Below are 14,987 nucleotides of genomic sequence, written 5' to 3' on the forward strand. Positions count from 1 at the left end.
CCCCAACAGACACCTGGGGATCAGCCTTAATTCCCCCTTTTCTTAATGGCCTCCCTTCCAACGCAGGCCTCCAACAAAGGTTGCTAATTTTACCTCCCAATGTATCTTTTTTTTTTTTTTTTTTTTTTTTTTTTTTTGAGATAGAGTCTCTCTCTGTCATCCTGGCTGGAGTGCAGTGGCGTGATCTCGGCTCACTGCAACCTCCACGTCCAGGGTTCAAGCAATTCTCCTGCCTCAGCCTCCCGCGTAGCTGGGACTACAGGCACGTGCCACTACACCCAGCTAACTTTTTGTATTTTTAGTAGAGACGGGGTTTCACCGTGTTGACCAGGCTGGCCTCGAATTCCTGACCTCAAGTGATCCTTGCACCTCAGCCTCCCAAAGTGTTGAGATTACAGGCTTAGTGCCTCCCAATGTATCTTTCCCATCCACTTCTTTCTCCTCGCTGTTGCCACCACCTTGTCCAGGCCGCCTGCAGCTTCCCTCACCTGGACTTCTACAGAGGTGTCCTAACTGGCTTCCCTGTTGGCATTCCCCACAGTGTCCAGAGGGATCTTTACAATGTCATTCAGACAGGTTATGCCCCCTCCTAATGCACTCTATTGGCTTCCCACTGCAGTAGGAATAAAGCCCGGCGTCCTCATCTGCCTCTGAGGCAATGCCTGCCTCATCACAACTTGCTCCACCCTCACCCTCACTCATTGGCTCCCATGCACTGTCTTGGTTCTTTCTTGGCTCAAGCCCCTGACCTTGCTGCAACCCTGCTGGGAATCTGCCCTTAAGCTCCTGCTTTAGGGCCCCCCAACATTGGTGTTTCAACTGGGCTTCTCTCACCATCCCTTTGAGAGAATCCCCCTTATGTGCAATAACCCACCCTGTCTTCCATCCTTCAGAGCACCACCTCTTCCTAACATTATCCTGCTTCTTCCTTTACTTTCTTATATGAACTGCATCAGGGCAGGATCTCACCTGACTTAACATCTGTCTTAGTTCCCCAGGGCTACTATAACAAATTACCATACATTGGGTGATGTGAAAAAACAGACATTCCTCTCTCACCGTTCTGGAGGCGAGATGTACAAAATCAAGGTGCCGGCAGGGCCATGCTCTCTCTGAAGGCTCCAGGGAAGAATGCTTCCTCTCTCTCCCCTTCAGCTTCTGGGGTCTCCTGTGAGTGTTCTCAGCTTCTGGCTGCATCACTCCAGTCTCTGCCTCCGTTATTACAACACCTCTTCTGTCTGTGTCTTCTCTTCCGTCTCTTATAAGAATATTTATCAATGGCATACTCAGATAATCTAAGACTATCTCATCTCTAGATCTTTGACTTAATTAAATCCACACATACCCTTTCTTCCAAATAAGGTCATATTCATAGGCTCTCAGGAGTTAAGAAGTAGACATACTTTTTGGAGGACCACTGTTCAACTCCCCATATCATCGTATTCCCAATGTCTAGCATGGGATTGGATGAAGTAGGCACTCAGTAGAATCTGATGAATGAACAAATGAATGAATGAATGAATGCCATTGAGTTTTAATACTTGAACTAGGCCGGGCACAGTAGCTCAGGCCTGTAATCCCATCATTTTGGGAGGCCGAGGTGGGTGGATCACTTGAGGTCAGGAGTGTGAGACCAGCCTGGCCAACATGGTGAAACTGTATCTCTACTAAAAATACAAAAATTAGCTGGATGTGGTGGCACACACCTTTAACCCCAGCTACTCGGGAGGCTGAGGCAGGAGAATCACTTGAACCTTGGAGGTGGAGGTTGCAGTGAGCCAAGATCGCACCACTGCACTCCAGCCTGGGCAAGAGGGCAAGACTCTGTCTCAAAAAAAAAAAAAAAAAAAAAAGTACTTAAACTGATTCTTCGACATTCAAGGGATCATCCCAGCTTCTCTTTGAATGCTTCCAGGAATAGAAAATTTACCACTACCACTTCAAGCAGCCCGTTCTCCCTTTAAACAGGTCTGTCAATTCTTCTTTGGGTGGAGCTCAGAATTTTCCCTGTCAATTACATGCATGAATCATGTTTCTACCTTTTGGGGCCACCCAGTGGATCTAAACTCTCTTTTCCCTTATCAATGGCAGCCCTTCACTGAAAGGGCTGAAAACAGATATTGATAGATGCATTCACTCCATGAATGTGTAGAAGCCCAGAGGTTCTGGTCAATGCTTTTAGCACCAGTCTCTGCACAGGCACAGACCTCTGAACCAGGTACCCAGACCCCTGGCTGGTGTAGGGCCTGAAGTCCCCCAGCTGTGCCAGCTTCGTCCTTTAGTTGCTGGATCATGGGGAGTCCAGGGGTTCCTGTGGTGGGGATGCATAGGAGGCAGGCAGCAAGGGAATATTGGAGAGGTCATCATGACAGCTGCTTACCAACTGGTACAGAAAGGTTTTTGTTTTTATTATTATTTTGTTTTATTTTTCTTGACACAGGGTCTCACTCTGCTGCTTAGGCTGGAGTGCAGTGGTACAATCTCGGCTCACTGCAACTTCCACCTCCTGGACTCAAGCAATCGTCCCACCTCAGCCTCCTGAGTAGCTGGGACCACAGGCGTGCACCACCACACCCAGCTAATTTTTGTAGAGATGAGGTCTTGCCATGTTGCCCAGGCAGGTACCAAACTCCTGAGCTCAAGCGATCTGTCCACCTTGTCCTCCCAAAGTGCTGAGATTACAGGCATGAGCCACTGCACCCAGCCACGTTTTTGTATTTTCACAACTGTTGTGACCATCTCTGTGTGTCCCAGCCAAACAGCAGCCTGATTAGGGCTCTGAACAAAGCAGCATGGACCTCCATTGAGCCCCCCAAAGTGAACTTATATTCACTTCCACATCCACAGAAGGAAATGCCTTCATCTCTGGTCCCTTTGGAAAGCACTTGGTGAATTTGTTTTATTTCATCTGTATAACCTTAAATTGTCCTTCCTATTTTCCTCAATTCAAAATTCAATCTCCCCACTGCCTCCGACCCACCCTGGGGAAGTCAAGAAATAGAAGGCTCCAGGCACTTGGCATCCCTCAGGAGAGAGGCGCGCATAAATCCTGTCAGCCCATCTTGTCATCTGTCAGAGGGCAAGCAGTCAGAGAAAGAAGGCGAAACTCAAGTCGGTCCAGTTTGCTCCGAGAAACATTGGCAAGCATCTAATGAAAGAGAAGATAGAAATTCTGAATTAAAACTTGAGTTTGGTGACAGCTGCAAATTTTCTCCTGGCACCCAAAGCACATGCAATTGGGAGTGGGGGCTTGGGCTTTAAACTGGAGCAGAGACAGAGGTGGACTCCCCAGAGCAGACCCAGGAGAGCTTTCCCCACTGCCCACCAGCTCTTTTCCTGGACAGATGGACCCTTTACCGCCTCCTAGTTAGCCTCAAGAGGCAACAGTTGGTTCCTGCCATTTACCCACTTTTTGATAGGATTATTTGGGGATTTTTTGCTGGTTTGATTGAGTTCCTTGTATATTCTGGATGTTAGTCCTTTGTCAGATGCATAGTTTGTAAATATTTTCTCCCATTCTATGGGTTGTCGGTCTAACCATTTGTACCCCCCAAAAGCTATCGAAATAAAATATGTGTGTATATAAAGAAGAGGAAAAAAGAGTCAACAATCAGGTCAGGCTGACAGCTGCAGCAGTTCAGAGGTACCAGAGAATAATGAGGGAGGGACCCCCCCCACAAGCATGACACCAGAGGGGTCCCAATCCCCACGATATTCACAGAAATAAAACATTTCATAAACATTAAACACTTGTTTTCTACGAAAAGTCTAGCACTTTCCCCACAGGTTGAGCCACAAACAAAGAACAGAATGATTCAATATTATAAAATGAGTAGAGCAAGGATGACTTGGAGCGTAAAGGTTTTCCGTTTCAACTGTCAGGGCAATGCCCACCAGGTTCATTTGATTTAGAAGTTAAAAAAAAAAAAAAATGGGCATGATGCCTCATAAATCCCAACACTTTTGGAGGCTGAGACGGGAGGATCGTTTGAGTCCAGCAGTTCAAGACCAGCCTAGGCAACATGGTGAAACCCTATCTCTACAAAAAAATACAAAAATTAACCGAGCATAATGGTGCACTCCTGTAGTCCCAGCTACTTGGGAGGCTGAGATGGGAGGATGGCTTGAGCCTGGGAGGTCGAGGCTGCCGTAAGCCAAGATTGCGCCACTGTACTCCAGCCTGGGTGACAGAGTGAGAGCGTGTCTCAAAAAAGAAAACCACTTTCCTGTAATGTCTACTCCAAGCCCAAACTTCAGTAATGTAGCAACGATAAAGAAAAGTCAGTCCCTTTTCCCCATTCTTGTATTCTTTATACCAGCATTCCCCTGAGAGTAAGAGGAGCATAAATCCTGCCAAATGCTTGGTAAACATAAAATACCTACAGGGGAATACATTTCAAAAACGTTCCCTGCCATATCCCCTTTAGGATGTTACATGTTTCAGACTCCAAGCACCTACAGGTCTTGCTTTTACTGAAGAATTTCTCTTACTCTGCCAGGTTTTAGATGCAGAAAATCTTCTTGGTGTTGTTCAGATTGAAAATATCATGGTCTTTGCAGAGGCATATGACATCGCCTTGGACATCACCTTCCCCAAAGGTCTGTTGGGCCCTTCAAGAAAAGGGTGTTTGGAAATTGGGTCTTTTGTATAGTGTATTTCTGTGTAGAGAAAGGCTAGTGTGTTGTCAGTAAAACAACATAAATGTATGTGTTATATCCCAACTTTATGCAATTGTCAGATTGGGAATGGGGCAATTTTAATAAATAATAATGTGAGCCCCAGAGTGATATTAGCAACATGACTACAAATCGTAATTTCTCCAACCAGAGATAGAAAGCGGGTGGTCATGGATGTAAAATTTGCAGAGCTCTTTTCAGAGCAGTCATTTGACAGTAAACACCTCTCTTCTTTCCTGTATTAGTTTTCTATCACTGCCATAAAATGTCACCATAAGCTTTCTGGCTTAAAACAACACAGACGTATTACCCTACAGTTCTGGAAGTCACAAGTGCAAAATGGGTCTCACTGGGCTAAAATCAAGGTGTCAGCAGGGCTGCCGTCCCTTCTGGAAGCTCTGGGGGAGAATCCATTTCCATACCATTTCCAACTCCTAAAGGCCACCCACGTGGTCCCCTTCCTCCACCTTCAAAGACAGCAAGGTTGGGCCAACTCCTTCTCACGTTGCCTTTTCTCTGGTTCTCCCACCCTGCCTTCTTCTTTTGTTCTTAAGCCCCCTTGTGATTATATTGAGCTGACCAAGATACTCCAAATTAATCTCTGTATTTATAGGTCAGTGAATTGATTCCACCTGCTTCTTGAATTCCCCTATGCCATGTAAGACAGCATATTCACAGATTCCAGGGATTGGGGGGTGGGGTGAGGCTGTTATCTGTCCCCACACTGCCCTAACACCCAAGTTTCAGCTCTCCCTTTAGCCTACAGCTCTCCATTTCCCTCCTTTCCCTAAGAGATCTCTTCATCGAAACTCACAGAATGTTAGAGCCATGTATTAGTTTAGATGTCATGAGTCTCATGTACAAAGATCTTTTATTGCAGCATTTTTATAACAATGAAGAGTTGGAAATAAACTAAATGCCCATCAATAATGAAATACTAGTATTATAGGAATAATATCATGAATTACGGAACTGCCATATCATGGGATATTATGCAGCCACTAAGACCACACCTATGGGGAGTTTTTAATTATTTGGGGGAAGTGCTTATGATGTTAATGCTAAGTAAAGCAACATAAATGTATGTGTAATATCCCAACTTTATGCAAGACTTTTTTAAATACTGGAAGTTTTAGCTGATGGTAGATGTGAAAGACAATAATCCTAGGATGGATGGAATCCAGAGGGACCAGCCCTGTAGAGTGCATCAAGAGCAGCATCTGTTGTTTGTTTGCCCAGACTCAATTATAAGAGGCTTTTCTAACCATAGTACTTTCAGAAAATAAATTCTCTTAAACTGTCACCATGCATTTTCCACGTGAATTTCAACAGGCACTTCCCCTGCTTCCCACTCTCATGCCCGCTCACCCCTGTCTGCCCTGGCCCCTGGTCTCTGCAGGAGCTGAAGGGGGCCTGGATTTTGGGATTGTCAGGGTCACAGAGGAGGTGAAGCAGCCCCTGCAGTTGAAGAACCGTGGGAAATACGAGATCGCATTCAGGTAACTGGAATCCCATTGGGTGTAAGGCCATCAAGTCCACCGTGGGGAGGAATGTAGGGAAATACGAGGTCGCATTCAGGTAACCTGGATCCCATGGGGTTTGTGGCCATCAGGTCCACCATTGGGAGGAATGTGGTCTGGGAAACTTTTCTTATCAGTCAGTCAAGGAAATCATAAGAACCGTCTCTGCTTTTTTGCCTCCCTTGGCTTCAAATGAATGGAATTCCACCTGTTAAGGCAGCAGAGATTTTCACATTGCTCTCAACTCTGCAGCTTAACAGGGGCCTTTAAGTGGCCCGGATGTACCTGGCCAGTTGGAACTGTAGGTGTCTGGGAGTGGAGGAAGAGACTTGGGGAAGAGGCTGGGAGGGGGAGATTCTAGGGGTGAGAAGAGGTCCCGGGGTGGAGGGAGAGACTGGAGATGGGTGACCTGGCCTCAAGCTGTCCTGCCTTCTGCCAGCTCTTATCTGCTTTACAAGGAGATAAAGAAAATCAGCAGATTTCATGTGAAGAAAGGCCTTTCCTTTTTCATTACATTCTGAGAACCATGATATTATACAATCCAAATAGTGACTTGGTGGAATAGAGCTCCAGCTTGTGCTCATCCCCTGAGATTAAAAAGGAAACAAAGAGGCTGGGTGTGATGGCTCATGCCTGTAATCCCAGCACTGTGGGAGGCCAAGGCGGGCAGATTGCTCGGGCCCAGGAGTTTGAGACCAGCCTGAGCAAAATGGCGAGACCCCCCTGCCTCTACAAAATACAAAAAAAGTTAGCTGGGCATGGTGGTTGTATCACTTGTAGTCCCAGCTACTTGGGAGACTGGGATGGGAGGATCACTTGAGCCCAGAAAGGTCAAGTCTGCAGTGAGCCATGATCATGCTGCTGCACTCCAGCCTCAGCAACAGAGTAAGACCCTGTCTCAAAAAAGAAGAAAAAAAAAAAAAAAGGAAAGAAAAGAAAAAGAAAAAAAGAAGAAACACGAAATCAGGGAGGTACCTCAGCAAGGAAAGGGTGGCACAGGGGAGGAGGAGGGAAACACCCCTCAGACAGGGCCACACCGCCCTTCATGGCAGTGCCCACACTTTTCATTCCTTGGAAGGTTCTCCTTCCCCAAGAATTCACAATTGACAAATAGACTTTTCCCCTGTCACTTTGGAATTAGCGCTAAGTGGAATCTTGCCTGTTGGTGAGTTTTCTTTTAGATTAAGACAGGGGCATTAGCTGTGCTCTTTGAGGTTGCATGGAATGGAGTCACCCTCAGGTTGGAACAGGTGATAGAGGGTTTGTTTAAAGAATGTGCAGGGAAGTAAGGAAGCACAGGGGTGCAAGTAATTGGGCAACCAGGGTCTCCTGGAGCATGGGGGTGACATTCAGAGCCCCACAGCAACTCCGGGTATCCCACCTCTGCCTAGGTGGGATACACCTTGAGCCTACGCCAGTCCCTCTGTCAGTCTCATGAGCCAGCTTCTTCCTGTGGTTCTTGCCTCACCTCCAGTAGGCCATGGGCTTCCTTCCCTAGTACCTCTGTTGCAGGGCCCCTGCCCACTCCCTGCTCTCTCCCCGCAGGTTCCCTGGTTTCTGTGTCATTGTTTGCTCTGCATGTACTGAAAGCCAGACACACAAACAGAGAAAGAGAGAATTAATTTAGTTGGTGCTTTTTCAGTATCCAGTGTCCCTGTTGGACAGAGATCTCCTGCAATGGCCTCTCTTGACCATGGGATACAGTATGGCTGTCTTTGCCTTGAGCATTAATTGCTGACCTTGTCAATCCTGGCTAAGGAGAGGCGATCACAGCCTACAAAGCACAGTGGACTCTGCCAGACGTAGTGGTTAAACAGGGTTGGAGACACAGCAGGCACTCAACCATGTAGAGTCTCCTCTCTCGGATCTTGAGTTCCCGGCATAATGACTTAGGCTGACTTTTTATTCTTGTCTTTCAGCTTTTCTGTGGACTCTATAGGGATTTCAACACCTAATATAAATTCCATGATCTCAGTCCAACCCAGAAAAGGTTCACTGACCCCAACAGAAAAACCCACAAATGTCCAAGTTTTCTTCCGTGCAAAAAAGGAAGTGAGGATCGAGCACCAGCCTGTTCTGCGCTGTCAGGTAAGAGAGCTCCAAAGGGAGGGGCTGCCTCAATGGCAGGATCATGGGACTCCCGTTGCAAAGAAGGATACATGACTTAATCCATGCTCCAGGAAGAAAAGGGGAGGGCTGGCCTGGGTGGCAACCGGATAGGATACACCGGGGTTCTGTTCTAACTAGCAGGCAAAGTCATCAGAATTAGAGCCAGAGAGGAAATGTGCCCCCAAGTCTTCAGGGAGCTTCAAAGGCAGGGAAGCTGAGTCTCATCATCAAGTGCAAAGAATGAGCAGGGAGTTGAAAACAGGAGGAAAAGTTGGCTATGTTGACCCTTGGCTGGTACACAGTAAGCTCCATTTTAGTGTTTGCTAATATCATTGTTGATGCAGTAATACAAAGACAGTGAAATAACGTGGCTTCATGTCAATGATGAAAATAGGGAATGGAGTAGATAATAATAATAATTCTGTAACTACAGCAGTGGCTGACTTGCTCATTCTTCTTCCCTTTCTAGATTATTGAGCCCAATATTTCGGAAGGAGGTGAGATCATTGCCAGCATCCCAATTAAGTTTTCCGTGAATGCAGTATATTCCAAATACAACATCACCCCCTCCTCTGTCATCAACTTTGGAGCTTTGATCTGTGGCGCTCGTAAAAGCACCACCTTCACCATAGAAAATCAAGGTGTTACTGACTTCAAGTTTGCCCTTTATAAGCTGACAGGGGAGAGCCCCATTCATCAAAAGAAAGCGTAAGACAAATATTGACTTAACTCACTGCATTCCCTCTTTAATTTGTGCTTTATATTTTATAAAGAGCTTTCATATATCTTACTTAAATTCACCCAATCCCCTTTTGTGAGTGAGGTCTGTAAGATTTAGAAATGGCTCATTTAGATTATGCACAAAAGCTGGGTGTGGTGGCTCACACCTGTAATCACAGCACTTTGGGAGGCCAAGGCGGGCAGATCATCTGAGGTCAGGAGTTCGAGACCAGCCTGGCCAATGCGGTGAAACCCCATCTCTACTAACAATACAAAAATTAGCCAGGTGTAGTGGCGCATGCCAGTAATCCCAGCTACTCTGGAGGCTGAGGCCGGAGAATCGCTTGAACCCGGGAAGCAGAGGTTGCAGTGAGCCGAGATCGCGCCACTGCATTCCAGCCTGGGCGACAGAGCGAGACCCCGTCTCAAAAAAATAAAAAATAAAAAATTTTTAAAAGATATTATACACAAAATTACCAGTAGATCTTGGTGTGAGCCCACATCTTTCGACTCCAGGTTTCATAGATTTCCTATAGAATGTATCATAAATTTTAGTTGAACAAACAGTCTTCTGCCTGGAATTTTGTCTGTTGTTCTGGTGCTTCTGGTGTGATAAAGGACTTATTAGATCATTGTCCTATGTGTCATTCTGTACAACGCCAAGAAATTATTATCACAGGAAGCTCAATCAAAAGAAATCATAGCAGTGCTTCATGGTGGGGCTGCCTTGGAAGCGTGGAAGAGAGCAAGTGCGGTGATGCCTTCAGCCTACCAGGGGCTGTTATTGTTACTGCCTGTTACTGTTATTGCCTTCTGCCCGTGAAGACACCATCACAAAGCTACCTTTGTAGTTGTACCAACAGCAAAACTCCATGTTCTTCAAAAGGAGGCTGTCAATCAATTCACCCAAAACAATTGGTCTTTTGAGTGCTTTTGGCTTCCATTGGGCTAACATACTCTTTTTGGGCAAATTAAGAGGGTTTTTACTGATTCCTGAGACACTTCTGATTTAATTTTGACTTTCTAGTTAATTCTTTTAAATAGGATATATGGCTTTACATTGTTTGTAGTTGTTTTATATTTCTGTAGCTGTTCTTTTCTGTTTTGACAAAGTTTGAATATTTTTTAAAGTACAGAGTTAAATTGTATAAAGTCTCTTTCTTCCTCATTTAATTTCAACCGAACTTTTTTACAATTTGTTTTATAACAATTTAATGTCTGTAACTATTATAACTTAATTCTGTTTTGCTTTGCATTGTTTTTTATTTATTTTTTATTTTAGTATGCACAAGTTCATGCAAAACACATGAAAGGGGGTTGAACTTCAGGTGTTCTGGTCATTAAGCAAGTGAATGCTTAAATATATAAAATTCTCAAAAGTTTAAGATGCATTTCAGATACGTTTGAATATTTTAGGTGAACTGGTCTCTAGGCAAACTAATTATTGGATAAACTGGTTTCAAGGCAAGTGAACAATTACCAAGACCTATATTTGAACTTCTGCTTATACTAAACCTTAAAAACATCACGACTATAAATGTGAAGATACAGAAGAGCTTAATTTATTTGCCATTTCCCTTTTTAAAATGAGATTAAGTAAAACATTTGACATCCACAAGTAATTTTCTACACACTGCTTTCCAGTGAACTCAAGTAGGCATTTAAAAATTACTATCTTCTTGCAGTAATTTTCAGTGTCCCTATAAATCATATTTAATAAGTATAATTACCGCCTAGTTTCCTTACAATTGTTAAATGAATTTGGTCAGTGATTAACTAGCTAATTGTGCCACTCCAGTGTCCTCTTGGGCAAAGACAGGCCCCTTCCCCCATTCCTAGGAGAAGGGACCTTGCAGGAAAACAGACAGGTGGTATCTAATGTTACCCCCCACCCCACAACCTAAGGGTATATTCTTGCTTCTTTAATCAGAGCCAGCCACGTCAGACATGCAAGATCCCGAGAAAGTGAGAGCTTCTACAAAACTGGCCCTTCCAGAGCAGCCAAGTTCTCTGACACGATTCAGAGAGAAATAACCACCACAGGCCAGGTGCGTGTCTTTTTCCCTGTTCTTACAGATACCCAGTAAAGCCAACTCTCAATTAGCTCTTGACACCAAATACCTCCCTAGGATAATAGGATTTGAATCCATCATGGCAGGAATATGAAATAATTATACTGAAATGTCACTTGCATTTTAAACTAAGATGTTATAGCCATTAATTTGGATATCCTCTTTTGCTTTAAAACCTTCATTGGCTTGCCATTGCCTTAAAATTGTTTCTACTCTTCATGAAATGTATTTTAATCAAGAATAATTTGTTTATAAGAAAGAGAAGCCCATTCAAACAGGCTTAAACAAAAGGAGATTTGAGGTTTGCTGTTTCTGGTAAGATCAACTAGATGTACTTTTCCCTATTCTTCCCAACTAAGTACAACTAAAAACCCTGGGCGTTGTGTATAAAACAGACAGACTTCAGACTCTGAAAGGTAGAGAGAAGAAACCAGACCAGCCCCAGGGTCCTTGGGACCCAAGGAAGATCAAGGTGGTGAGTTCCCAAGTTTTCTTTTTGCCTCATATCTCCCAAACTGGGTGCTGAAGCAGCCAACAACCCTAAAACATCAACAGACACAGACAAAAAGCAAGCCCCAACAGAAGCCTACTCCTACTTTCTTTCTGCCTTTCTAGGTTGCCCCTAGTAAGATAGAAAACTTCTGGATAATAACTGTTCTACTCCAGCCAAACACCAAAGAAAAATATCTGGTCCCACACCACCTCTGCTAGCAAAGGCCGAATAGAGATACTAGACTCCACCCTCTCCAAGCTGTCATGAGGTGCCCCACCCCCTTGCAAGGGTGGCATCAGAGAAGGTCAAATAGGAAGCCAAGACTTTCATTCCCATGGGTGGTAACATGCATCCCCCACCACCTCCAGTGCTGTTTGTGGAGATACCACATGGGGAACCATGACGTCCACCCCAACCTAGTGGACATGAGACATTCCCCCGTCCCCTGCTGGAATGGTGTCAGAGGACCCCTCCCTCTCCAATAGCATCAGCAGAACAGTAACAGGCACTCACCTATCCCTACCAGGAAGGTATCAGTTGAGGACTAGTGGAGAGCTGGGACACCCACCCCTGCCCAGCAGGAATGATGAGTCTGAGTGGGGAATCTGGACTACTGCCCCCCCCGGCAGTAGCAAGGCAGTGCACTACCTTCCCCAGCCAGGGTAGTGTCAAAAGAAAGCCAGCTCAACCAGATTTAAATCAGATCACAAGTGTCATAGCATAGCACCCAAAATGTCCAGGTTTCAAGTGAAAATCACTCATCATACCAAGAACCAGGAAGAATTCAAACTGAAGGAGAATAAATGCTAGATGACAACACTGAGATGACAGCGGTGTTAGAATTATCTGAAAATGTTTCAATGAGCAATTATAAGCATGCCTGGAAAAATTTTAAAATAGTATGTCTCAGCAAAGAAAGAAGATGTAGAGAAGAAGCAAATGGAAATTCTGGAATTGAAGATAAATAAACAAATTTAGAACTCAATGGATGGGCTCAACAACACAGAGGGAACAGAGGAAAAGAATCAGTGAACTTGAAGACAGACAATAGGGATTCCTGTGTTCGTTTCTTATTGTTCTCACAACAAATTACCTCAAATTTAGAAGCTTAAAGTATTACACATTTTTTATCTTATTGTTCTGTAGGTCAGAAGTGCTAAAATCAAGGTGTTGGAAGGGCTGTATTCTTTTCTGGAGACACCAGGAAAGAATCCTTTTCATTGTTTTTTTAGCTTCTAGAGGCAGCCCACATTCCTTGGCATGTAGCCCCCTTCTGTCATCTTCAAAGCCAGCAGCAGTGGATCGAAGCCTTCTCACATCACGTTACTCCAACCTCCTCTACAGTCATATCTCCTTCTAACTCTCTTCCATTTCTAAGGACCCCTGTGATTACACTGGGCCCATTATAATCCAGAATAATCTCCTCATCACAAGCTTCTTAATGTAATCATGTCAACCAAGTCCTTTTGCTGTGTTAGATAACATATTCGCTGGTTCCAGAGATTAGGATGTGGACATCTTTGGGAGGCCATTATTCTGCCCAGTCTAAACAAAAGAGAGAAAGTAGACTCTGTTTTGAGTCTCTTGAAAGTCTATTTAAGTCTAATGATAAAAAATGAATAGATGCTCAGGGATCTGTGGAACCATAACAAAAGATCTAATGCTGTTTTCATTGGAGTTCCAGAAAGAGTTACAAAAGAGGGTGGAACTGAAAAGGTACTCAAAGGAATAATGACAGAAAACTTTTCAAATTTGGAAAAAGATGTAAACCTACAGATTCAAGAATCTGAGCAAACCCAAATAGGAGAAACCAAAAGAAATCCTTACCAACACACATCATAGTCAAACTTCTGAAAATTAAAGAAAAGAAAAAAAAAATATTGAGCACATCAGGAGAGAAATGAACCTTGAATGACAGCAGATTTCTTACAAAAACCATAGAGACCCAAAAGAAAGTGGCATAATATTTTCAAGAGTAGAGAATCAATAACCGTGAACCCAGAATCTTATATCCAGCAAAATTATTTCTCAGGAATAAATGGAAAATCGACTTTCTCAAATGAAACAAGGCTAAAAGAATTTGTCACTGGTAGACTTACCCTAAAAGAATGGCTAAAGGAAGTTCTCAAAACAGAAAGTAAATAACAGAAGATGTAATCATGGAACATCAACAAGGAAGAAAAAAACATGGTAAGCAATAATGTAGGTAAATTCAGTAGACCTTACTTCTCTTCCTGGGTTTTCTAAATTATGTTTGTCAATGGAAGTAAAACTATAATACTGTCTGATATGGTTTTAAATGGATGTAGAGGAAATATTTTAGAGCAGGGTGGAGGAAAGAATCAGTGAACTCAAAGACAGACAAGAGGAATTCTTTATAAAAAGCAGGTGAATGAGCAGTTGTTAAGCAAGATGGTAAATACTATAATTGAGGTGCTTGTACATGGATAGACTCTAGAAAAATGGAAGAATGAAGTCTTGCTGTTCTGGGTAGCTGTGAACAGTTATTGAAGGCTTCACGGAGGAGGAGGTGCTTGATTTGTGTATCAGAATCATGTTTGGTTGCAGATAGCAGAAAATCCAACGTTAGTGGTTTAAACAAATATGGCATATTTAAATGGGGGAGGCAATTGCTGGTGTTGGTTTCACAGTTTATTGTTGCTTGTGATTCTCTTGGCCTTTCCCTCATGGTTCCAAGGTGGCTGCTGCAGCTCCACCCACGACCTCTGCATTGAAGGCAATGAGAGAAGCAGGTTTTCTGCACTCTGTGAACAGCAATAATTATTGATTGAAGTGAACTGGGTTTTCTACATGTTGGTTTTTATGTCTTTTCAAGTGGTTTCCTCTTGTCAAGCAAAGGCTTCTGTTTCATTAACATACATAATTTTCTACATATGTTTCTGTAACTCTCATCTCTTCTACAAATTTTTTTTCCTTCTTTGACTACCATATCTTCTCAGCCTTCAGTGAGACAGCCTCTCCAGCACTCTGCCTTTCAGTTGCAATGAACTTATCCTCTCCTCTACACTGGCAACTTATTTTAATGGTCACAGCCTGGATCTTGCATCACAAGAAACTGAGGTGCTTCTGAATCCTTGATTTCCAAGACCTCTTTCTCTGACTGCTTCCCTTTCTCCTAACTTTCTGCTACCTCAGTTCCACTCATTTCAGCTGTTCTTTGCCCCTACTATGACCTTGCTCCTTTGAGACAACATCATGCCATTTTCTACTATTCTCCAACCTTCTCTTCTGTCAGGATGGTTTATCTGGGAATCACCGGTGCCCAGGACATCTCCTAGCATATAGTAGGTATTTAGTAAATAGTGACCAAATTAGTTAATAACAGCTTCCACATATATTTCTGCAGTCACACTGCACAATGCTAGGGGCTGCATC

General features: G+C 43.8%; 1 protein-coding gene across 1 annotated transcript in view; it reads left to right on the top strand.

Moving 5' to 3' along the window:
- Positions 1-14,987, top strand: part of HYDIN (HYDIN axonemal central pair apparatus protein) — a 480,054-nt gene that overhangs the window by 387,612 nt on the left and 77,455 nt on the right. Inside the window, exons 56-60 of the mRNA XM_007993708.3 lie at positions 4,500-4,599; positions 6,077-6,176; positions 8,117-8,285; positions 8,776-9,014; positions 10,957-11,074. Of these exons, the coding sequence (XP_007991899.3) occupies positions 4,500-4,599; positions 6,077-6,176; positions 8,117-8,285; positions 8,776-9,014; positions 10,957-11,074 (726 nt within the window). The remainder of the gene's footprint in view (positions 1-4,499; positions 4,600-6,076; positions 6,177-8,116; positions 8,286-8,775; positions 9,015-10,956; positions 11,075-14,987) is intronic.

The sequence above is a fragment of the Chlorocebus sabaeus genome, chromosome 5 (assembly GCF_047675955.1).
Source record: "Chlorocebus sabaeus isolate Y175 chromosome 5, mChlSab1.0.hap1, whole genome shotgun sequence".
Lineage (NCBI taxonomy): Eukaryota > Metazoa > Chordata > Mammalia > Primates > Cercopithecidae > Chlorocebus > Chlorocebus sabaeus.